Source organism: Syngnathoides biaculeatus, chromosome 15, assembly GCF_019802595.1.
Source record: "Syngnathoides biaculeatus isolate LvHL_M chromosome 15, ASM1980259v1, whole genome shotgun sequence".
NCBI classification, from domain to species: domain Eukaryota; kingdom Metazoa; phylum Chordata; class Actinopteri; order Syngnathiformes; family Syngnathidae; genus Syngnathoides; species Syngnathoides biaculeatus.
Window position 1 is genome coordinate 2,956,356 of NC_084654.1, and position 26,568 is coordinate 2,982,923.

Here is a 26,568-nt window from a genome sequence, read left to right on the forward strand (position 1 = left end):
GGTTGAAGTTCGCTTTGAGCTTCAGCTTCTTGTACTGGTACAGGAAGTCAACTGTCTTGGGTGTCATCTTGAGGTGACGGCCCACTTCCTCGGCGTCCACAAACTGGTAGAAGACCTCCATCTCTTGCAATTTCATCTTGCGGACATTGACACGCGTTTCCTCCGGGTCACATTTACAAACAAGACACAAGGACGACTGCAACGATGAGGGGGACGACAAGGCGAAAGGGATGAGGCCGAGGCCGGCCATGTCCTCTTTATTGTCCCCTCCAACCTTTCCTCTGAATTTGGCCTTCTTGCTCCCGACGCTTTCCTCATTTTCAACTTCAGTGGTGGAGTCCCGCTCCACAGAGTCACTGCCTTTAAGGCCCGAGTGCTTAGGCCAGTCGTACTTGAACTTGACTTTGTCGTTCTAAGTGATGATGGTCTCTCCAGGCCGGAGTGGAGGCTGTTGCTGGGAATGTGCGACACGTTGGTGACGTGCTCCATCTTCTCCAGGTTCCCATTGCTCATCTTTGGAATCCACAAGGCACAGCTAACATGGACCCACTTGGTTCCACTGCGGGTAGGCTGCATAGCATCGGCCATTCTCGCACAACTGGCACTTTGGCAGGATACATGGTGGACGTAGATATTGCACTTGTTACAGAACACCATCTCGTTGTTGTCCTCTCCGTTGGGGAACTGGCACGTCGCACACCACATTCTCGTTGTACTCGATACGAAGGCCCTACTGTGTCTCGGTAGTGTGTGTCATGTTGTTATGACAACGGTGCTCAGCACTCCATGGCGAATTCATCCAGTGGTAGAAGGGAAAACCTTGCTCCCCGTTGAAGACCTGCAGCCAGGTGACGTCTTCCTCTTTGAGGTCGTAGTGACACACGGCCTCCGCCAAAGTCCTGATGTCCACATAACTGAGGACCAGGGTGGCAGATGTGCGAATCAGCTTCTTGGGCCTGATGAACATGACATCCTTGCTTTTGTCAGTTAGCACCCGAGGCCACGAGCTCCGGGATGGACTGCGGGCTCACGGGCACGTGGATACCCTTTTTCTCGCTTCTGCTTGTATGGATCGGCCAGGACGTAGTAATCCTCTGCGTTGAGCTGGTACAAGTCATGCACCTTCATGGTGGTGATCAGGTCCGTCCTGAAGACCCCAGATGTTTTTTCTCTGGATCCTCTCCTGGCCTGGCATGAAGTCTGGGACCAGCAGGTGGAATTGCTGGCATTGACGGAGTTGTCGCTGCTGCAGACTTCTTTTCATGGCGGGCATCTGAGTAGTTCCAGCTTCACCACACTTGTTGATCTGTCATTGGTTGTCCACGGAGGGACACCATATTCACATAAGAGTACCAGGCGTTGGTGTCCATTGGAGAGGTGGGATTGTCCTTGCTCCATAATGATTCATGTCCATACATCCGGTGACAAACACGTACAGTCCCAGACTGGCCAGTGTGGAGGAGCCATGCTCCGAACAGCACGAAGGTCAGCAGTCCCAATAGTGTCTCTCCTTTACTTAACATGCGCGGATCAGCTGAATTCTTCACCGGTTCAAGACCAGGGCAACCTATTGCTACCCCACCCTTTGTAGCCGGACTTCCACCACTACTCGTCGTTGAATGAAAAGGGAGCCACAGGCTTGCAATGGGACAAGTGTATCCATGTGGGACGTTCTGCTATCTTTATCACCATGGAGCATCTCAACGAGATCCTCTTGATGATTTTTCTTAGGACACAATCACCAGTGGACACCAACAGCACCTGTGAAGAAGGCACAGTAGGCGGTAGATCATTTGCTTCTTTTACAATTTTATTTATTTATTTATTTAGCTCTTTCATCCAATCACTTAAAGTATTTTCTTCTGACTGCTGCACTGGCCGCTCTACTGTGGGCAGTCTAATCTAATCTAATCTACGAGATCCTATTTCAAATGGGAACAGTCCTTTATCTTAGTTAAGTAAGTTATTTCTAGATTTGCAGATACTTGACAGAATTTTTTTTTTTCATGAACAAAATGTGGCACATTGTTGCCATACAATTTTTATGGGATGCCATGAGAAGGAATAATATATTTACACAAAAACTTTGCCACAGTAATAGCATCAGCACTTGTACATGGAAAAATCTCCACCCATTTAGATAAGGGCCAGATCAATACTAAACAACATTTGTAATGCTGTTTAACTCAAAATAAATATGTAAAAACTGGAAAGGCTCACGACATTGGGGAAACTGCCCTCTCTTAGGTCTGCAGTTCCCTTGAGTATTGTGTTTGTAGCAATTAAAACATGATCTACAAATATTTTTTGAGTAAGAATTTAATCCAAAGGTGCGAAAATGTCTGTAGAACATCTACCATTACCATCCCTCCTGTTGAGACATGGCAATGCCCGTGACTCAAAATTGCCAATGTTTTAAACAGATTTTTTTTTTTTTTTTTGGTAATCCAGGTTTTCCCCTGATTATGTATATCAGTGGTCTCAAAAATCCATTCACCCCAGGGCCGCTGGAGGCACATTCTGGCTGAGGCTGGGATGCAGCCTCGGCGCACATGCACACATTTTGTCAAAACATGTCATTATCCAAGCTGCTTATCCTCATAAGAGTTACGGAAAAGCTGGAGCCTATCCCAGCTAACTTCGGGCGAAAGGCAGACTACACCCTGAATTTGTCGCCAGTCGGTCACAGGGCAGATATTGACACGATCACTGAGCAGGAATCGGTCCCACACTGCCCACACCAAAAGCAGACGTGTGTACCACTACACCCTCAGTGATTCTAGTTGCACACAATTTAAGTCTTTTTTTTTTTTAAAAGCACAAAATAAAATAAGCAAGAAAGCTGGTGTAAACAGGTTGTGCGCAAAACCAATAAAACTTTCCATGGCAAAATCACTAAGTTTCACTCAATGAAAAATGTTTCTCAGTTTGCATCAGGACTTGTCACTGTCACACCCCGAAAGCCACAACCCCACCGTGATTGGTAGGTTCATCAGCTCTGCACACAACACAGTAAAGTGCCATTCATATAAAACTTCAGGGCCACACCATCATTTGACTTTCATAGTAAGTAAGGCGAGGACCGCAAAACATAATCTTGGGGGCCACAAATGGCCCTCGGACCGCCAGTTTGAGATCACCAATGTATATTATCTTCTAATTCAGTTTTTTTCTGAAAGCCATCACTGGGTTTCACTTTGAGGAGCATGTTTTCCACATCTTTTAGAACTGTTAAATCAATAGGAGGGTTGGGGGCTTGTGATTGTGTCAATATGTGTGTGCCATATTTTCCTGTTGCTGCCTCCTTGGCACTTTTATCAGCGAATGTATATCCCAGGGAGACAGCATTTTTTTTTTCCTTTTTCATTTTTTTTTCAAGATTTTCTTACAGCTCTCTTTCTGCCTGACTTTCTGTAGCCTGTTTTAAACTGTTGTAGCTGGTTTTAATATAGCCACTGGTTGCATTACTTCAGCTGACTCTCCTGCCTTTCTCTTTCTTGCCTATGCTAACCAACCTCTCGCCATCCTAAGATGTAAGTCTTAATATTGGCTTTTCCTTACTTCCCTGTAACACTTGCCATCAATCTTTCGACCAACCTGCTGCATCCTTCAACTGTTAACTTGCCATTTAACCCATGCTATTTTTCTTTTTTTCCCCCCCATTTCTTTAAGAAACATCATGCTGCCCTGTAAACATTATTTTGTAAAGTTTACATCCCCTCTAGGGCAAACTTACTATTCCCACTCACCATTATGCTTTTCTACGTTTGTCCCTTAGAGACTACCTGTCCTTTTTAGGACCTAAGTCCTAATCCACTACCTTGTGTACTTCACCGGAACACAGACTTCTGTTAGCATCATTAGGTTTCCATCCATGACCCATGATTCCACAAGTACGTAATGGCATTCACACTCGCATTCACGGACTCACACATTTATGGATCCTTATAAATACCCTCTTTAAAGGTGGAGTAACCTTAAAACCTCCTTCTTGCGGAGTAGCCTTGAAACCTCCTTCTGGCGGAGGAGCCTTCAATCTCCTTCTGGCGGAGTAGCCTTCACTTACTGGTCCACACGTTGTCTAGACGGCAGTTGTTCGTGATCCCGTCAACCTTCGTCCATCGAGGGGAGATTGGACTCTGGCACCGGCCTGGCCACGAATTCACGTCCCACCAGTGCTTTTCTTCAGGAACCGCTAAATGCTCCTGGCTGTCGACAGACTTCGGTGTGTCTTCTCCCTCCTCGATGGGCGGTGGTGTGTTGGGATCCAGCTCGAAGGACCAAATGTCAGGTTTAAAAAGCTTGACTCTCTTTTAAAAGAAGGCGAACAGACAAGGCTTCAAGTTTTACTTGCTGCAAGGGGAGCGACAGGACTTCTCCCTGCTTCCAACCAACTCCAACTTGTGTCCCTTTGCAGCTTCTTTTTATTCAGTGAATCACATGATGTGTGTGTGTGTGTGTGTGTGTGTGTGTGTGTGTGTGTGTGTGTGTGTGTGTGTGTGTGTGTGTGTGTGTGTGTGTGTGTGTGTGAGTGTGACTGTTAGATTGATTCCATCTGTTAGATTGATAACATTTGTTTCCAAGACAATGAGTTCAAAGGTAGAAATTAGGTGGTGCTGTGTAACCAACTACGGTATGTACAAAATGAGAACATATGAATGATTTCTTTAACACTCCTTTTAGGCTCATGCCTGTAGTGGTACTTTTTTACTTATTTTCTGATGTGAACATATTCTGTTGAAGTGAATAGGTAATGATAAACTGGCGAGGTTTATTTGTATTTAAGAGCATTATATTAAGCGGTGATGCAGCTGTAGAGCATTGACCTCATAGTTCTGTGGATTGGGGTTCAAATCCCGGCCCCACCTGTACGGAGTTACTCCTCGTGCCTGGGTGGTTTGTCCAGGCATTCCAGTTTCCTCTCACATCCCAAAAACATGCATTAATGGGGAATCTAAATTGCCCTTAGGTGTGAATGTGAGTGTGACTTGTCTTTCTCCATGTGCCCTACAATTGGCTGGCAACCAGTCCAGGGTGTACCCAACCCTTCTGAGGGATAGGGTGAAGGTTATTGTCAATATTGTAGTCCAGCCCACATCACACTAACATATTCCGACCATCACCCCTTGCCTGAAACGACCATCCACTAAGATGTGAAGGGTCCCTCCTCCACGCAGGAAGAATCTTATCTGCAAATCTGACTGATATGTGTGGTGTCTTTTCCAAGCTAAGTCATTTCCTAATGGAAATCAGGCATTTTTCATCCCTGGAATTACAAAGGACAGAAAGTTGGTTAAAGAAATATGGCACAAAAATGTAGAACTACAAACTTTTTGAGGATAAAATGTGAATCTATTAAACCATTGTCTCCAGTTTTTTTAGAGGGACTAGCTTTTTTTTTTTTTTTTTTTTTAAATATCAGATCACCGGGTAATGGGGAGAAGGAGACGTGGTGGTCTTCTTCTTCTTCTTTTCCTTTCGGCTTGTCAAGCATGCTCACAAACTTTCCACCATCAATGTCTGTCTATCCATCACTTGGAGCTATAGTAGTTCAATTAAATGTGAAGGACGAAAGTAAAAAGTAATGAGAATTAGTAACTAATTCATAGTAATGTAAGAAATTAAATTTCTTCTTTTCCTTTCGGTTTGTTCCCTTAGGGGTCATCACAGCGTGTCATCTTTTGCCATCTTAGCCTATCTCCTGCATCTTCCTCTCTAACCCCAACTGCCCTCATGTCTTTCCTCACCACATCCATAAAGCTTCTCTTTGGTCTTCCTCTCACTCTTTTGCCTGGGAGCTCCATCCTCAGCATCCTTCTACCAATATGCTCGCTCTCTTGCCTCTGAACATGTCCAAACCATCGAAGTCTGCTCTCTCGGATCTTGTCTCCAAAACATCCAACTTTGGCTGTCCCTCTAATGAGCTCATTTCTAATCCGATCCAACCTGCTCACTCCAAGCGAGAACCTCAACATCTTCATTTCTGCCACCTCCAGTTCTGCTTCCTTTTGTTTCTTCAGTGCCACCGTCTCTAATCCGTACGTCATGGCCGGCCTCACAACTGTTTTATAACTTTTCCGTTCATCCTAGCAGATACTATTCTGTCACATAGAACACCAGACACCTTCCACCAACTGTTCCATCCCACTAGGAACCGTTTCTTCACTTACTTACCACACTCACCATTGCTCTGTTTAGTTGACCCCAAGTATTTGAAATCATCCACCTTCGCTATCTCTTCTTCCTGCACCTTCATTCTTTCTCCTCCGCCCCTTTCATTCACGCACATATATTCTGTTTTACTTCGGCTAATCTTCATTCCTCTCCTTTCCAGTGCGTACCTCCATCTTTCTAATTGTTCCTCCGTCTGCTCCCTGCTTTCACTGCAGATCATATCATCTGCGAACATCATGTTCCAAGGGGATTCCAGTCTAACGCCGTCGGTCAGCCTATCAATAAAAACCGCAAACCGGAAGGCGCTCAGCGCGGAACCCTGATGCAGTCCCACCTCCACCTTGAATTCTTCTGACACACCAACGGCACATCTCACCCCTGTTCTGCTGCCCTCATACATGTCCTGTATTATTCTAACATATTTTTCCGCCACACCAGACTTCCGCATGCAGTCCCACAGTTCCACTCTTGGTACTCTGTCATAGGCTTTGTCTAGGTTGACAAAGATACAATGTAGCTCCTTCTGACTTTCTCTGTACTTTTCCACGAGCATCCTCAAGGCAAATAATTGATCTGTGGTACTCTTTCAAGGCATGAACCCATACTGTTGCTCGCAGATACATACTTCCATCCTGAGTCTAACCTCCACTACTGTTTCCCATAAATTCATTGTGTGGCTAATCATCTTTTTTTTTCTGTGGTTTCCACAGTTCTGACCATTGCCTTTGTTGTTCAAATTGGGGTCTAGCACACTTCTCCTCCATTCTTATGGCATCTTCTCTCCCGCTAGTATTCTATTAAATAAGTTGGTCAAAAACTCCACAGCCACCTCACCAAATTGGTTCCATACCTCCACTGGTATATCATCAGGTCCAACTGTCTCTCCATTTTTCATTCTGTTCAGTGCCTTTTTAACTTCTCCCTTACTAATCATTGTCATTTCCCGGTCATTCACTTCTACTCTACCTTCTCTCCCATTTTCTTCAACATTAACTTCTCAAAGTATTATTTCCTTCGACTTAGCACACTACTGGCACAAGTCAACATATTTCCATCGCTATCCTTAATCCACTGTTTTGTAAGCTTTGCCCTTCATCCTAGCAGAGACTCTTCTGTCACATAACACACCAGACACCTTTCGCCAGCTGTTCCCACCTGCTTGGACCCGTTTCTTCACTTCCTTACCACACACACCATTGCTCTGGATTGTTGACCCTAAATATTTGAAGTCGTCCACCCTCGATATCTCTTCTCCCTGTAGCCTCACTCTTCCCCCTCCACCTTTAATCTTTCACGCACATATTCCTTTTACTTTTCCTCCATTCTTCAGGCATCTTTTCACCCACTCATATTCTGTTGAATAAGTTAGTCAAAAACTCCACAGCCATCTCTCCAAATTGCTTCCATACCTCTACCGGTATGTCACCAGGACCAACTGCCTTTCCATTTTCCTTCTTTTGTTTTGCGTTTCTGACTTCCCCCTGAGTAATCATTGCCACTTTCTGGTCCTTCACACTTGCCTCTTCAACTCTCACTTCTCTCTCGTTTTCTTCATTCATCAACATCACAAAGTATTCTTTCCATCTATTAAGCACACTACTGGCACCAGTCAACACATTTCCATCTCTATGCTTAATGACCCTTACCTGCTGCACATCCTTCCCATCTCTATCCCTCTGTCTGGCCAACCTGTAGAGATCCTTTTCCCCTGCTTTTTTGTCCAACCTGGTGTACATGTCTTCATATGCCTCTTGTTTAGCCTTTGCCACCTCTACCTTTCCCCTACGTCGCATCTCGATGTAGTCCTTTCGCCTCTCCTCAGTCCTCTCAGTCTCCCACTTCTTCTTGGCTAATCTCTTTTCTTGTATGACTCCCTGTATTTTGGGGTTCCACCACAAACTCTCCTTCTCCCCTTTCCTACCGAAAGACACACCAAGTACTTTCCTGCCTGTCTCTCTGATTACCTTGGCTGTCGTTGTCCAGTCTTCCGGGAGCCTCTGCTGTCCATCGAGAGCCTGTCTCACCTCTTTCCGGAAGGCCGCACAACATTCTTCCTTTCTCAGCTTCCACCACATGGTTCTCTGCTCTACCTTTGTCTTCTTAATCTTCCTACCTACCACCAGAGTCATCCTACACACCACCATCCTATGCTGTCGAGTTACACTCTCCCCTACCACTACTTTACAGTCAGTAATCTCCTTCAGATTACATCATCTGCACAAAATATAGTCCACCTGCATGCTTCTACCTCCGCTCTTGTAGGTCACTATATGTTCCTACCTCTTCTGGAAATAAGTGTTCACTACAGCCATCTCCATCCTTTTTGCAAAATCCACCACCATCTGTCCCTCAAAGTTCCTTTCCTGGATGCCGTACTTACCCATCACTTCTTCATCGCCCCTGTTTCCTTTACCAATATGTCCATTACAATCTGCACCAATCACAACTCTCTCGCTGTCTGGGATGCTCAGAACTACTTCATCTAGTTCCTTCCAGAATTTCTCTTTCAACTCTAGGTCACATCCTACCTGTGGGGTATAGCCGCTAACCACATCATACATAACACCCTCAATTTCAAATTTTAGTCTCATCACTCGATCTGATACTCTTTTCACCTCCAAGACATTCTGAGCCAGCTCTTCCTTTAAAATAAAACCTACTCCATTTCTCTTCCCATCTACTCAGTGGTAGAATAATTTAAACACTGCTCCTAAGCTTCTCGCCTTACTACCTTTCTACCTGCTCTCTTGGATGCACAGAATATCAACCTTTCTCCAAATCATCAGGTCAACCAACTCCTGAGCTTTTCTTGTCATAGTCCCAACATTCAAAGTCCCTACACTCAGTTGTAGGCTATGTGCATTCCTCTTTTTCTTCTGACGATGGATCCGGTTTCCTCCTCTTCTTTGTCTTTGACCCACAGTAGCTGAATTTCCACCGACGCCCTGTAGGTTAGCAGTGCCAAGGGCGGGTGTTGTTAACCCGGGCCACGACCGATCCGGTATGGGATTCTTTAGATGAACGCTCATATTTGTTTGGCACAGTTTTTACACTGGATGCCCTTCCTGACGCAACCCTCTGCATTTATCCGGGCTTGGGACCGGCCTACAGATTGCACTGGTTTGTGCCCCCATAGGGCTGCATTAGGAGACCTGGTGGTGTAACCCCAAAATACAGGAATTCATACAAGGAAATAGATTCGCGAAGAAGTGGGACACTGAGAGGACTGAGGAGAGGTGAAAGGAATACATTGAGATGCGATGTAGGGAAAAGGTACAGGTGACGAAGACTAAACAAGAGGCATATGACGACATGTACTCCAGGTTGGATATGAAAGATAGAGAAAAGGATCTCTACAGGTTGGCCAGACAGAGGAATAGAGGTGGGAAGGATGTGCAGCAAGTAAAGGTGATTTGTTGATGAATGAAGAAAAGAAGAGAGAAGGAAGCATAGAAGAGGCAAGTGTGAAGGAGCAGGAAGTGGCAATGATTAGCAAGGGGAAGTTCAAGAGGCACGACAAAGGATGAAAAATGGTAAGGCAGTTGGTCCTGATGACAAACTGGTGGAGGTATGGAAGCAATTTGAAGAGGTGGCTATGGAATTTTTGACTACCTTATTCAACAGAACACTAGCGAGCAAGAAGATGCCTGAAGAATGGAGGAAAAGTGTTCTAGTTCCCATTTTAAGATCAAAGGGGACTTGAAGAGGTGTGGCAACTATAGAGGAATAAAGTTGATGAGCCACACAATGAAGTTATGGGAAAGAGTAGTGGAGGCTAGACTCAGGACAGAAGTAAGTATCTGCGAGAAACAGTATGGTTTCATGCCTAGAAAGAGTACCACAGATGCATTATTTGCCTTGAGGATGCTCGTGGAAAAGTACAGAGAAGGTCAGAAGGAGCTACATTGTGTCTTTGTGGATCTAGAGAAAGCCTATGACAGAGTACCAAGAGAGGAACTGTGGTACTGCATGCGTAAGTCTGGTGTGGCAGAGAAGTATGTTAAAATAGTACAGGACATGTATGATGGCAGCAGAACAATGGTGAGGTGTGCCTTAGGTGTGACAGAGGAATTTAAGGTGGAGGTGGGATTACACCAGAGATAACCTCTGAGCCCCTTCCTGTTCGCTGTGGTAGATAGGGTCACAGATGAGGTTAGACTGGAATCCCCTTGGACCATGATGTTCGCAGATGATATTGTGATATGCAGTGAAAGCAGGGAGCAGGTGGAGAAACAATTACAAAAATGGAGGTATGCACTGGAAAGGAGATGAATGAAGATTAGCTTAAGTAAAACATAGCTATATATATAAAAATATAAAAATAAAAAAATATATGTAAAACGTATATATGCTTGAATGAGAGGGGTCGAGGGGGAAGAGTGAAGCTCCAAGGAGAAGAGATAGCGAGGGTGGACGAATTCAAATACTTGGGGTCAACAATCTATAGCAATGGTGACTGTGGTAAGGAAGTGAAGAAACGAATCCAAGCAGGATGGAACAGCTGAAGGAAGGTTTCTGGTGTGTTATGTGACAGAAGAATCTCTGCTCGGATGAAGGGCAAAGTTTATAAAACAATGGTGAGGCTGGCCATGATGTACGGATAAGAGACTGTCGCACTGAAGACATAACAGAAAGTAGAGCTTCATGTGGCAGGAATAAAGATGTTGAGGAAGTCGCTCGGAGTGGTCAGGTTGATTAGTATTAGAAACGAGCCCATTAGAGGGACAGCCAAAGTTGAATGTTTTGGAGATAAAGTTCAAGAGTGCAGAGTTCGATGGTTTGGACATGTCCAGAGGTGAGAGAGTGAGTATATTGGTAGAAGGGTGCTGGGGATGGAGGTGCCAGGCCAACGAGCGAGAGGACTGTCAAAGACCAGCCTCGACGGCCGAGCATAACTGCCTGTGCTCGAAGCAGACAGAAACGGGTACCATGTGCCCACTCCAAACCTCCTACGAGCATCTTTTCCCTCGTGCTGAACCCGGAATTTCAACCCACCTGCCTCGACTTTGGTCAACGCTTGTAAGTGGAACCTTGCAGCTTACTAAAAGTACAGATTGGAGAACAGCAAATCCTACTCAGCGTCTGGCCATACCTCACTCACTGACCCCCATTTTTGTCACAACTCAGCTTCTTAAACTCATGTTCGTCTGTCTTAGTTTGTGTTCTATATCGTCTTATCTTGTCTGACCCTGTAGATTCCCCTGTTAGTTCCTTTTAAAACATCTATAAAGTTGATTATGTGCATGGCCGTTTTGTATTTGAGTGAGGAGAAATGACGAGCCACTGTAAAAATGAAAGGAAATTGATATTTTCTTGGAAACCAAGGTTTATGAGACTGATCAACAATTACAAAGAAAAAAGTTTCATATCATTTTTCTTCGTGCTACACACATAAAATAAGTTATTTGGTCCCCCATAAGTTTAAAATTAGATATAAAGTACAACATGTCATCCAAAAATCACATAAAATCTATATCCATTCCGAATTATTTATATTTTATTTAATCTAGTAATTGCTACACAGCATATCATTTTTTTAGAAATGGTGTTACATGATGCCCCCTGAACATTTGTCCTTTCCATCTCAAGTGTGCATGCCTAGAACTGGCCCTGATGGAGACAAGAGGCAACATGAGTGCTAGTCAATCTGAGTACTTAACACTATGGCCCCAAATCTGGGTATTTTACTCCATCAGATTTGATTTACAACATCCCAGTTGTCTTTGCTGAGGAGTGTTGTCCTTGTAACAGCTAAGATCAGGCTCTAGTGGAGGACTCAGACTTGAAAAACGAAGCAAAAGACCACCCAAGTCAATTGATTTATCAGTTGACATATCCATCAATTCATTTTCTGAGCTGCTTATCCTCACGAGGGTCGCGGGAGTGCTTGAGCCAATCCCAGCTGTCATCGGGCAGGAGGCAAGGTACACCCTGAACTGGTTGCCAGCCAATTGCAGGGCACATGGAGACAGACAACAGTCGCACTCACAATTATATCTAGGGACAATTAGAGTCTCCAATCAATGCATTTTTTTGCGATGTGGAAGGAATTTTCCCTTTTATAATAAATAATTCAAGCTGTTCGTTTCAGGTCCCCATTATCCACTGGGACTTGTCTACGAAGAGGGTTCTGACCATGGAGTTTGTTGAGGGAGGCCAAGTCAATGACCGGGAGTACATGAAGGCACATGGCATCAACGTCAACGAGGTACAAAATGAGCAGTAGCCTCAAGAGTGAAACATCTTGAGTAGTTAATAGTTCATGCATAATATAGGTAAAAGTGAGTGTTATATGATTTAAATGTCACATACTTGCATTTGTTGATGCTATGATTTTGTGTTAGTTCAGTAGATCGAGGTCAGATACAAGTATACTGTAACTACTCAGTTACCCTAAAGCAGGGGTGTCCAAACTTTTTGCAAAGAGGGCCAGATTTGGTAAGGTGAAAATGTGTGGGGGCCGACTATTTAGCCTGACATTCTTTGAACCATTAACATTAAATACAAATTAACTTTTTGGGATTTTTTTTTATTTAATTACAAATGGCATACTTTTACTTTTACATTTTTTTTTACATTTAGGTTTTTACCGAAATCACAAACCACAAAAAATTAAGAAAACTATAAAGGATATCTAAGTTCATGTGAAACATTACATATTATTCACTATTATATGCTCACTGTAGGAAAAGTGCTGAAAACAAAACAATGATCACTGCATATTCAAACTGTGATTTTGACCATCACAAAAAAAATAATTAACTGAGATTTAAGAATTTATTCAACTCAGAGGACTTAACAAAGGTCTTGCCTGCACTAATGTGAAGGGTGATACTGGGATCTTGACTGCAGTATGTAGTCAATGTCTGGCTCAAGAGCAGTGGTTTTGATGCGCAAGACGTCACGCAGGTGAGAGTCACTCAGTCTCGTCCTCATGCGGCTCTTGTTAATGTTCATAACGGAGAATGTCTTCTCGCACATGTATGTGGAGCCAAACAAGCTCAGCATTTTCTTAGCAAATGTCCGAATTGCTTGGAACCTGCCTTCATCCAGCTGGCGGTAGAAGTTAACAAGAGGGAGCTGTTGGTGCCGACTGCGATGCTCGGCGTCACACTGCAGCTCAATGAGCTCCAGTTGCAGGTGGTCTGGAGCGTCATCAGGGTCCACGGAGAAAGGAGAGGAAAAAAGCGTGATCTCCTTTTCAATAGCTGCAAAGTCCCGAAAGCGCTGCTGAAACTCCTCAACCAGAGATGAGATGTCTGCTGCATACTTTGTCATTTGCGCACTGATATTGATCTGTGGGAAACTGGTCACAATTTCCTGCAGCGACGGGAAATGTGCGGTATTGGGCTGCGCCCCTGACAGGTGTCTTTGGAAAAGTAGCAGCTTGGTCCGAAAGGCTTTGATGTCTGAATACAGTTGGCTTACCACTGCATTTTGCCCTTGAAGGCTTGTGTTCAGCGCATTCAGATGTCGCGTTATGTCAACTAAAAATCCCAAATCAGCCAGCCAAACAGGATCATTTAATTGTGGCATGGGTTGTCCCTTTTTAGTCAAGAATTGTCCAATTTCCTCCCTGAGAGAGAAGAAGCGCTGCAGCGCAGACCCCCGACTGAGCCACCTTACGTCGGTGTGATACAAAACATCTCCGTATTCAGCCTGGATGTCGAGAAGAAACTGTTGAAACTGGCGGTGGCACAGCGCTTTGGAGCGAATATAATTAAGTCTTTATCACCGGTTTCATAACATTATCATATTTCATATATTTGGCACAGAGAACTTCTTGATGAATAATAGTGGAGTTTAATAGCGCTGCCTCCTTCTTCGCTGACTTTGTTACAGACAAGGCTTGATAATCCACTCCGCTCGCCAGCCATGGCAGGTGCGCCGTCCGTAATAATCCCGGTGACTTTATTCCACTGTAGTTTCATGTCATCTACGGTGGAACAAACAGAAACAAATAAATCCGTTCCTCTTGTTTGGCCCTTCAGACTCTGGAGGTCCAGAAGCTCTTCACTCACGTTCATGTCATTGTCCACTCCTCTTAAAAAGATCAGTAACTGAGCGGTGTCGGACGGATCCGTGCTGTCATCGCACGCTAACGAGAAAAAGTCAAACTCAGTTCCTTTTGCCTCTAACTGTCTCTTAATATCTAATGAAACGTCTTCAATTCTCCGTACTACAGTATTACGAGCCAGGCAAATATTGGCAAACTCTTGCTTCTTCGCGGGACAAATTTTCTCAACCATTTTCATTACACGGTCTTTAATAAATTCACCCTCTATGAAAGGTTTACAGTGCTTTGCAATCAGCGTTGCCACTTCGTAGCTTGCCTTTGTGGCATTTTCATTTGACTCACGGACTCTTGTGAAAAAGCTTTGCTGTGCCGTTAAAACAGCTTCCAGTTGCTTCACTTTTTCACCGCGTTTGTTCCCAGTTAGCTTGTCGTAGCTAGCATGTTTCGTCTGGTAGTGCCTCTTGATGTTGAATTCCTTGAAAACAGCCACAGTCTCTTGGCAAATTAGGCAGACACAGTTGTTTCGTATTTCACTGAAAAAATACTCAAATTTCCACTTGTCCTGGAAGCGGCGGCCCTCGCGGTCAACCTTCCTTTTTTTGTTTACAGACGCCATGTTAGAAATGGGCTGGGCTGAAACGATCACGCAAGGTCAAGGGTCACGGCGGCCAGAGTGCGGCCACAGGGCTACTGCCATCTTCTGGTGAAATGAAAAATATGAAAAATAGCTTTTTGTACACATGTATTTTATACTGTGGTCAACAGTGCTGGCGGGCCGCATATTATTGATTTCATGATAGAGGCCGCGGGCCGGTAAAAATTTGTCCACGGGCCGCAATTGGCCCGGGGGCCGGACTTTGGACATGCTGCCCTAAAGTGATGGACTACATACTTTGAGTGTACAGTAACTGGCACTGACGATTGATTTTTATCCTATGCAGTACATTTCATGGACTGTTCTATCCAGCCATACAATTTTTGAGCTGCTTATGCTCACAATGGTTGCGAGAGTGCTGGAGCCTATACGAGCTATCTTCGGGAAGGAGGTGGGGTTCACCCTGAACTGGTTGCCAGCCAATTGTAGGGCACATAGAGAGAGAAAACAGTCGCACTCACAATTTAACCTAGGGGAAATAAATAGTCTCCAACAATGCATGTTTTTGAATATAGGAGAAAACCAGAGTATCTGGAGAAAATGCACCCAGTCACAGGGAAAACATGCAAAGTCTACACAGGCGGGGCCGGGATTTGAACCCCGGTCTTCAGAACTGTGAGGCCTACAATCTAACCAGATGTTTTACCGTGCCGCCTCAGCTGGTCTATCAAATCTGAAATCACCTTATTTCCTGTCAGTAACCTTTTGAAGCAAAAGCAGACAATTGAGACATTACTTCTCTAAAGTCGTTCACATCTATCATTATATATTAAACTCTTAAAATATTGTTAGTTTAAAAGTCAACCTATCCATTTCTCAAGGTTTTGATTTTCACAAGGAAGATTTATTTTTTATTTTTTGCATATTGGTTGCTAAGATTAATTTTGGGGTGCTTTAGTACCCTCCAAAATGTACTAGAAATGCCATCATTTGATTTATTAATTTAATTTGAGGAAAAAAATCTATAACTTTAGGACCTGACAGTAATTCAGGAAGACTAAAATGACTTCAGTATTTCAATCAGAAAAAGCACTGATAATTTAAGTGTTGCTTCTGGTCAGTGTTTGCAAGTCTTGTTTTTCAAAAACATTTTTTTCAATGTTCTTCTTCAATAGATTTCAGAAAACCTGGGGAAAATGTACAGTGAAATGATCTTCACCCACGGCTTTGTTCATTGTGACCCCCACCCTGGCAATGTGTTGGTTCGAAAGTGTCCAAACAGCAAGAAGACAGAGATCATCCTACTCGATCATGGACTATATCAGGTTTGATATCTTCAAGCTCCACAAAGCATAAATAACAGAAAAATCTTCCAATTTTGTTGTCCATTTTTCATGTGCTGACTGAGGCCTTGAGTAAGTAGATTGAAAAGCAAACAGAGTTTGGAAGCACGTAAAAAGATGTTCCTTTTGCACACAGACAGACACATTTATTAGAGCCACAGTAGACTAAAAGCTTTTTAATAAGCAACTCTTTTGATGTGTTCTTCGCAGAGTGCTGGCTGCTGTGTTTAAATTGGACATAACCCATATAAACTCTAAAGACTCACAACACACAAATGCTTTTAAATTGGCTGCATTCATTATCAAGAATTTGCCTAAAAGAAGCAGAAAATCAGAGCTTGTCTCAATAGACTGGGGGTGACCAACGAGCGAATTTGTGTCAGGCAGTATCGTGGCATTCTGAAGATTTCCACTTTCAAAAACACACAAATGGAAAAAAAATAAAAATGCATGAATGTGTGTCAATTCAACCATGTAAGATATATCATTTTTTTAATAAAAACAAATTGTCAGGGCGTCATTAATATTTAAACTTTCAGGCGTAGGCGTAGAACGTGTTTTTTTTTTTTTTTTTCAACCACCAACTTCCACATACTAAACAAATCAAATCAAATCATGGCTATTTTGCGACGAACATGTAATCAACCAGAAAAATAATTTTTCTTACATGTACCTTTGTATAAAAAACAAACAAAAAAAAAATCTCATTTTAAAATAGAATTGCATATTGTGGCTCATCGGTAACTCTAAATTCATAGTAACATGATATTGAATGTCCTGTATGTATCTGCAGTGAATAGTTTTAAAATTTTACACCGTTTTGTAGAAATGTAAAAAAAACACAATACACAATGTTGGAAAATGCCTGCACACATAAATGCTACGGATAAGATTAATAATTTGTAATAATAATAATAATAATAATAAAACCGCAAACAGGAAGGCGCTCAGCGCAGAACCCTGATGCAGTCCCACCTCCACCTTGAATTCTTCTGACACACCTACGGCACATCTCATCGCTCTTCTGCTGCCCTCATACATGTCCTGTACTATTCTTAAAATATTTCTCCGCCACACCAGACTTCCTCATGCAATACCACAGTTCATCTCTTGGTACTGTGTCATAGGCTTTGTCTAGGTCTACAAAGATACAATGTAGCGCCTTCTGACCTTCTCTGTACTTTTCCACAAGTATTCTCGAGGCAAATAATCCATCTGTGGTACTCTTTCTCGGCATGAACCCATACTGTTGCTCACAGATACTTACTTCCGTCCTGAGTCTAGCCTCCACTACTCTTTCCCATAAATTCATTGTGTGGCTCATCATCTTTATTTTTCTGTGGATTCCACAGTTCTGAACATTGCCTTTGTTCTTAAAAATGGGAACTAGCACACTTTTCCTCCATTCTTCTGGCATCTTCTCTCCCACTAGTATTCTATTGAATAAGTTGGTCAAAAACTCCACAGCCACCTCACCAAATTGGTTCCTTACCTCCACTGGTATATAATCTGGTCCAACTGTCTCTCCATTTTTCATTCTGTTCAGTGCCTTTTTAACTTCTCCCTTACTAATCATTGCCATTTCCCGGTCATTCACGCTTGCCTCTTCTACTCTACCTTCTTTCCCATTTTCTTCATCATTAACTTCTCAAAGTACTCGTTCCATCTACTTAGCACACTACTTGCACCAGTCAACATATTTCCATCGCTATCCTTAATCCACTTTACTGGCTGCACATCCTTACCACCTCTATCCCTGTCTGGCCAACCTGTAGAGCTCCTTTTCTCCTTCTTTTGTATCCAACCTGGACTACATGTCATCATCAGCTACTTGTTTAGCCTTCGCCACCTCTCTCTATGCCCTATGACGCATCTCAATGTATTCCTCACGCCTCTCCTCAATCCTCTCCATGTCCCACTTATTCTCACTAATATCTTTCCTTGGATGACTTCCTGTATTTTGGGGTTCCACCACCATTCTTCCTTTCTAAGCTTTCCTCCTCTTTTTTGTCTTTGACCTTCATTATCTGAATTTCTACCTACTCCTTGCAGATTAACATTTCCAGGTGCGGGTGTAGGAAACCCGGGCAACGGCCTAACTGTTGTGGAATTCGTATGATGAATGCTCATATATGTTTGACACAACCCTCAACATTTATCCGGGCTTGGGACTGGCTGACAAGTTAAGTTGATGTTTCCACTCGTCCAACTTCTTAAGAGAACTTACTATCCTCGTTGTATACGACACGTAAATATTGGAAAACAGACGCTTTTGTTGTTCGCGGTCTGAGCTCGGCTAATTTAGGCCGAGCAGCTTTGACGCAAACGATACGGCTCCAATTTGGGTACTAAGGTTGCACAGATGGTGGTTTTAGTCCACTGAAGTCATCTCCAGGAGCGTCTCATGTCGAGTATTCACAACAGTCGTTCCAAAATCATCAGGATTTAGTGAATTACGATCAGGCTAGTCATGCCCTTCTGTATAACCTGCTCCCAGTTTATATATATATATATACACACACACACACACCACACACACACACACACCGTAATTTCTGGCCTGTAAGCCACGACTTTTTTCACACGCTTTCAACTCTGCAGCTTATGCGATGATATGGCTAATTTGTGCATTTTTTTTTTGCAACGGCCGTGAAGGCGCACTCGAGTGGAAAAGGTAAGAGTGAGACCGGTGGAATATACTGTATGTGCCGAGGAAAGCAAAGCGAAGCAAATTTATTTGTATAGCGCATTTCATACAAGAGTCAACTCAATGTGCTTTGCATGATTAAAGGCATTTGAAAACAAAGATAAAACATTTAAAATGTCATGAAAACAATATGAATGACTAACAAAATATTAGAAAAAAGACAAAACCGCATACGGTGCAAGTAATATGATCTAAAAGTGGATATATTCTAAAAACCATCAGAAAAAAGAAGTTTTCAACCTCAATTTAAAAACATTCACACTCGGGGCTTACCTCACCTCTGTTGGCAACCTATTCGATTTGTTTGCAGCATAATAGCTAAATGCTGCTTCACCATGTTTGCTTTGCACTCTGGGCTCCATTATTTGACCTGAATCAGTCGATCTCAGAGCTCTACTTGGTTTGTATTCCGTAAGTATTTCTTTCGTGTATTCAGGACCTAAATTATTTAATGATTTATTGACCAGTAGCAGAACTTTAAAATCTATTCTAATGGTGACTGGAATCCAGTGCAAGGACTTTACGATCAGGGTTATATCCTCTAACCGCTTTGGTTTGGTCAGAACGCAAGCTGCAGCATTCTCAATGAGCTGCAGCTGTTGAATACTCTTTTTTTTGGGAGTCCAGTCAGAAGACTATTACAGTAGTCAAGTCTACTTGAGATAAAAGCATGGACGAGCTTTTCCTGGTCTGCTTGACACATATAAGTCTTCACTCTAGATATGTTCTTCAGATGGTAGAAGGCAGTTTTTTTGACTGATTTGATATGATTGTTGAAGGTCGGAATTAATCAGAACACCAAGGCTTCAGACTTATTTGGTTTTTAAAGATAGAGAGTCCAGGTGTTTACTCACAATTCTCTTTTGTGTATTCCCAAAAACAATTGTCTCAGTTTTGTTGTGATTTAGTTGAAGAAAATTTTAGCTCATCCAGTTATTTATCTGATTTAGACAGTGACACAATAATGACACAAATTGAACTGAAGTCATCTGGAGACACTGCTAAATATAACTGTGTGTCATCTGCATAGCTATGGGAGTCAAAATTAAACTTTTGAAGAATTTGACCCAAGGGTAGCATATACAGGCTGAACAGGAGAGGTCCAAGAACTGACCCTTGAGAGACCCCATAGGTCATTGCCATTCACTGAGACCGAGCACCTCCAATGGTCCCAAAGTAGCTCCTTTCCTCCAGGTAGGACCTAAACTATTTAAGGACCCTTCCATTTAGTCCTACCCACGTTTCCAACCTGTTTAGCACTATATTGTGATCTACCATATTAAAAGCCGCACTGAGATCCAACAAGACCAAAATGTATTGCTTTCCTGAGTCAGTATTCAACCTTATGTCATTTAGCACTTTGATAAGAGAAGATTCTGTATGTGATGATTTCGGAAACCTAATTGAAATTTGTCAAAAAGTCAATTTAAATTCAAGAAGTTGCTGAGTTGATTAAAAATAACTTTCTCAAGAATCTTGGCTATGAACAGGAGATTTGAGATGGGTCTATAGCTTGCTAACACGGAATCGTCCAGTGCTCTGTTTTTTAGAAGAGGCTTACCAGCAGCTACTTTGACAGATTTGGGAAACTCGCCAGACTGAAGTGAGCAATTGATTATTTGCTGGAAATCAGGTAGCACTGACTTCACAATAGTTTTGAAAATGTTAGATGGTATTGAGTCGAGACAGTTCGCTGATGGTTTTAACTGCTGAACAGTTTTCTCTACAGTTTTTTGATCAACTATCACATTCTGACAAGGTAATAGAGTTTTGTCTGTGTGACTTCAGATGTGAGATCATTCTTTTTGCTGATTTGTGTTGACATTTGACTTGATGCATTGTATTTTTTCACTAAAATAGGCAAACTCATTGCATTTGTCAGCAGTTACGAATTCTAGATGTATCTGATTCGGAGGGTTGTAAGCTTGTGAACCACAGCAAATAGAGCACGAGTATTGTTGAGGTTCTTACTGATAATTTCAGAAAAGTATTTCTCTCTAGCTCTCACTAACTATTGATTAAAATTACAAAGACACTGTCTGTAGAGGTCAATTTGGAGTTGTTTTTCTCCACTTGCATTCTGCTTTCCTACACTTTTTATTTAGAGCTGTTGACCATCATTGTGCTCCTCCATGGTGTTCTAAGTCGACTCAGGATGGTCTTAGTTTTAACAGGAGCGATTTCTGAGGTGAAATTGTCCAAAAGTTCATCAACTGAAGAAAATGTCTTATCCAGTTATCCGATTTAGACAGTGGCACAACAGTGCCAACAATGTACAGTGAAGAAAATAAGTATTTGAACACCCTGCTATATTGCAAGTTCTCCCCCTTAGAAATCATGGAGGGGTATGGTGAAATTTTCATCGTAGGTGCATATCCACTGTGAGACAGATAATCTAAAAAGAAAAATCGAGAAATCAGAATGTATGATTTTTTTTTTTTAACTACTTGTGTGAAATCGGAATGTATGATTTTTTTTTTTTTTTTTTTTTTTAACTACTTGTGTGATACAGCTGCAAATAGGTAACACCTGTCTCCCAGCTAGAATTCTGACCCTCAAAGACCTGTTAGTCCACCTTTAAAAGTCCACCTCCACTCCATGTATCCTGAATCAGATGCACCCATGTGAGGTCGTTAGCTTCATGAAAACACCTTTCCACCCCATACAATTAGTAAGACTCAAACTTGCAACATGGCCAAGACCAAAGAGCTATCCAAAGACACCAGAGACAAAATTGTAATACTCCACACAGCTGGAAAGGGTTACGGAGAAATTGCCAAGCATCTTGGTGAATAAAGGTCCACTGTTGGAGCAATCATTAGAAAATGGAAGAAGCTAAATATTAGAGTCAATCTCAATCGGAATAGAGCCCTATGCAAGATATCACCTCGTGGGCTCTCAGTGATCCTTAGAAAGGTGAGGAATCATCCCAGGACTACACGACAGGACTTTGTCAATGACCTGAAAAGAACTGTGACCACTGTTTCCAAGGTGACTGTTGGTAATACACTAAGACATCAGGGTTTGAAATCATGCATGGCACGGAAGGTTTCCCTGCTGAAACCAGCACATGTCAAGGCCCGTCTTAAGTTTGTCAATGACCATTTGAATGATACAGAGGAGTCATGGGAGAAAGTTTCGTGGTCTGAGACCAAAATGGAACTTTTTGGTCATAATTCCAGTAACAGTGTTGGAAGAAAACGAATGATGAGTTCCATCTCAAGAACACCATCCCTACTGTGAAGCATGGAGGTGTTAGCATTATGCTTTGGGGGTGTTTTTCTGCACATGGGACAGGACAACTCCACTGTATTAAGAAGAGGATGACCACAGCCATGTATTATGAGATTTTGGGGAACAACCTCCTTCCCTCAGTCAGGGCATTGAAGATGGGTCGTGGCTGGGTCTTTCAACATGACAATGACCTGAAGCACAAAGGCAGGAAATCAAGGACTGGTTCTGTAAGAACCATATTAAGGTTCTTGCGTGGCCTAGCCAGTCTCCAGACCAAAACCCACTAGAAACTCTTTGGAGGGAGTTGAAACTCCGTGTTTCTCAGCGACAGCCCAGAAACCTGTCTGATCTCGAGAAGATCCATGTGGAGGAGTGGGCCAAAATCCCTCCTGCGGTGTGTGCAAACTTGGTGAACAACTACAGAAAATGTTTGAACACAAATAAATTGTTAAAAAATCATACATTGTGATTTCTGGATTTTTCTTTGTAGAAAAATTTCAGAACCCTCTATGATTTCTAAGTGGGAGAACTTGCAATATATCAGGGAGTTCAAAGACGTATTGTGTTCACTGTGTATATATATAAAAATATATACACACACGCCCACGCACACACGCAGTCATACCTTGTTTTTCATGGTTAATTGCGAGCAGAACCACCTGCGAAAAGTGGAAAACCGCAACGTTGGGGGGGATGTATGTTTATGTGAGTACCAGAACGTTTACAATATATTAACAATATTTGTACTTTGCGTATTTGAGACAAAGAGAGGTATTTAGTTAAATCTTTAACTATAATACCTTATAAATATTATATATACAGTCTTATAAATGTATAATATGTACTTAGCTGCTCTAACTGAAGAACACTCTGCATCTTGCATATCGGTTACTCTTATAAGGAATGGTTTCTATTAACTGAATGTCTCTTGTTCTTTGTTTTGAATATTTGTGTCAAGGTGGCCCAAAGGTGATCGTAATAATAATTTATAAACCTTCTTTGTTCTGAATATTGTACAAGGCGGCACTGACTGCCAGAGATTAATTCCTTGTGTTTTACATACTTTGCCATTTAACCTGATTCTAATTCTGAAAATTTGTGAATGATTTTTTTTTTTTTTAGGATTATTATCAGTTATTTGAACCGACAACTATTTTTTCATAATGGGAGACTTTAACATTCATATTGACAATAACGTAGAAAAAAATATCCAAATAACTCTAACGTGGTAGACACATTTGAACTCTCTCAAACCCAGTTGAACTCACACTCAAGGTCACATCTTTGATCTGTTCATCTCTAAAGACATTGAAATTCTATAAATTGACATTAAGAATAAGGCTATTTCTGACAATTTTTGTGTTTTTTAATTTTTGTTTAGGTACAGATTCTTCCAAAAGTTCAGACAACCTCTGTGTCTATAAAGTGTAAAGAAATAGAGTAGTCACAGTGACTTTGTGATTTTTAACAACGCAATTAACTTTTTCACAGACGGTCAGAAAGGTTTGAACTTTTTTTGTGACATAATAAATTGTATTGTCATTAAAAACATTCTATTACTTTAACTTTAAATTAAACTTTCTATTTTGTTGGGTTCTCTCTGAGTGGTATTAAATTTGTTTTGAGGATTTTAAACCTTTGTGATAGGCAAGAAAACAGAAATGATACTTTTTTTTTACTGCACTGTAAATTTAAGTACAGTCACTAAGTTTAGAGAGACCGCAGCTGTGCCACAAACTGTGTATTCTGAGACAGTTGAAGAACTTTTGGACAATTTCACCTCGATAATTTCAAATGCCATGATTAAATGCAGAGGGGTTGCATCAGGAAGGGTATCCGGTTTAAAACTGTGCCAAACAAATATGCATTCATCTGAAATTACACGCTGTGGCGACCTCTCACGGGACTATCTGAAAGGAAAAGAAGAATCTCCAATTCAAAATTCCATCCATCTTGAGGCGACCTAGAACACCGTGGAAGAGCACAATGATGGTTAAGCACTCTAAATCAACGTGTAGAAAAGCAGAAAGTAAATGGGAAAAAAAATTAACTCCAAATTGACTATGACCTTTACAGACAAAGTTGTTTTAATTCTAACCAAGAGTTAGACAGGGTAGCTTATACAGTGAAGAAAATAAATATTTGAACCCCCTGATATATTGCAAGTTCTCCCACTTAGATATTTGGAGGAGTCTGAAATTTTCATCATAGGTGCATGTCCCACTGTAAGAGAGCTAATCTAAAAAGAAAATTATAAGTAAGTAAGTATTTGAACACCTGAGAAAACCAATGTTAGTGGAGGTGGACTTTTAAAGGCAGACTAACAAGTCTTTGAGGGTCAGAATTGTAGTTGATAGACAGGTGTTCAAATACTTAATTTACAGCTGTATCACACAAACCATTGAAAAATCATACGTTGTGATTTCTGGAGTTTTCTTTTTAGATTCTCTCTCACAGTGGACTTTCACAGTGGACTTCCACCTACGATGACAATTTCAGACCCATTATTTCTAAGTGGGAGAACTTGCAATATATACTTGTTTTCTTCACTGTAGCTCCAGAACTCGTATTACCTGATAAATGCAACGACTGCGCCAGTTATTTTCGTGAAAAATACAGTCCGTATATGTCGGGGAGAGGTTTACAGAAGATTAATGTGTGGCCGCAACATGCTTCCGTGTATGTTGGAGACTTTTTTTTATTATTCTTTTTTTTTAAACCCATTGTTCTCAATGAGCCAACTTGGCATTATATATACTTCTTGGTAATTTGAGATTGAGAGGAATAATTCTTACCTGAAATGAAGTGATCGCTACACAGTCGGGTGTATTTTGTTGGGCACCACTTTCATGTTTAATTGCTGAAATCCATCTATCTTTTCTCGTCTTTTCAGCCGGTATTCCACTGAATGACCTCTATGCATATCGGTCTCAGTTGTTGTGACAACCAACAGCACAACAGGTCTCGCATATTGGTATTATTCTGCTCTGGTTCAATGTCCCCCTCACTGTCGAGCAGCCCTTTTTACCGGCAATATGACGCCGTGAAAATGATGACGCCACGTGCACGAGCTCTATCCCAGATGACTGACTGTTTTGAAGTCAGTACCAGCTGAATTGCAAAAAAATCACTTTTCATGTTTTCTGTACCCAGATTCTACAAACAGACTTCAGGATAAACTACTGCCAGCTCTGGCAGGCTCTGATTCAACAGGACATGTCTGGGGTTGAGTGTTACAGTCGCAAACTGGGAGCTGGAGATCTGTACCCACTATTTGCTTGTGTACTCACTGCACGTTCTTGGGCTGCCGTCAACTCTGGCATCAGTTCCGTGCCTGTCACACTCTCAGAGGTAGGATTTATATTTGTTCCCAAAGAAAACTCTCCTTATACTGAAATGCTAAAAACACCAACATGCCACAACTACTGTCAGTGGAAAAAAGTGGTTTAGTCAACACATTCAAATATGAAACATTTTAACACAACTTAGCAAATCACAAACCAATAGGAAAATTAGACATTAAAAAATAAGACAATAACACAAGTACAAAGTATCTGTGTTAAACGCTGAGGAATGCAGCTGTCTTTTAACGCGGATTTTAAAAACTGGTCATGAACTACCTACAATACACGAATGCTTCAACTCCACTACTGCAGGAAACAATGGGTAGACAAGCAGAGCATTAAAATTAATTGGAGACCCTCTATTGTGAATTCAATTCATCTTAAAATGCATCTTCCCTGGATACTATGTTTTACTGAACAGGTCGGTGTCATTATTGATGTTCCCAAGTGTTATATGATTTGTGTTATTCAGACACTAAACAACTACAGTTCTGCCCAGAGCCCACAACATCAGGGTTATGCTGGACAGAACACTTGCATATCGTCATTACCAGCAAACACTACGCAATAAGCTAAGATCTCGACCGGCCCTCCTGAAAAGACTGGAGGCCACAACCCTGGGGTGCTGGTGCTGACATTTTGCGGATGGCAACTCTGGCGTTGCTCCACTCCACAGCTCCTGTATGGTGCCACAGTGCTCATACCTGGTTGATGCCTCGATTAATGACGCCTAGCACACAGTGACAGGATGCCCCCATCCTACCTCACTCCTTCTCTTGCCTGCAGACTTCCAACCTGCAGAACTTTATCACAAGGGATCATTACACCTAGCTTGCCGAGCAATGGACCCCAACCACCTACTCCATCATAAATTCCTTCCAGTTTAAAATTTGCCTCAGTATTTGAAACAAGGCACCACTTTGTTCAAACTCCTCAACCGGTTGCTTAACTCTTTCAGTGACCACAATGTCACTGCTGCTCACTAAGTGGACCATAAGGAAAAGAGCAATTGCTCAAATAAATGTTGAGTCCTACTAAAGCCTGACACACGACCTGTAGAACTAAACTTTCCCCGATCCACCTGGACCAAGCTGAACCACTAGCAAAAAGGTGCTGCTTGACACAAGTCAAATATGTACAAATGGCGGGTGACT

General features: G+C 42.1%; 1 protein-coding gene across 16 annotated transcripts in view; it reads left to right on the forward strand.

The window, feature by feature from the left end:
• adck1 (aarF domain containing kinase 1) overlaps positions 1 to 26,568 on the forward strand; it is a 163,662-nt gene that overhangs the window by 87,892 nt on the left and 49,202 nt on the right. For 15 of the 16 annotated variants that reach the window (XR_009798615.1, XR_009798618.1, XR_009798613.1 and 12 more), the window contains 3 exons: positions 12,266 to 12,382; positions 15,962 to 16,111; positions 25,224 to 25,421. Coding sequence is in view for 4 of the 16 variants with exons in the window: in XM_061844906.1 (XP_061700890.1) it covers positions 12,266 to 12,382; positions 15,962 to 16,111; positions 25,224 to 25,421 (465 nt within the window). In the remaining 12 variants the exon portion in view is untranslated. The remainder of the gene's footprint in view (positions 1 to 12,265; positions 12,383 to 15,961; positions 16,112 to 25,223; positions 25,422 to 26,568) is intronic. The other variant, XR_009798617.1, reaches the window with a different exon arrangement.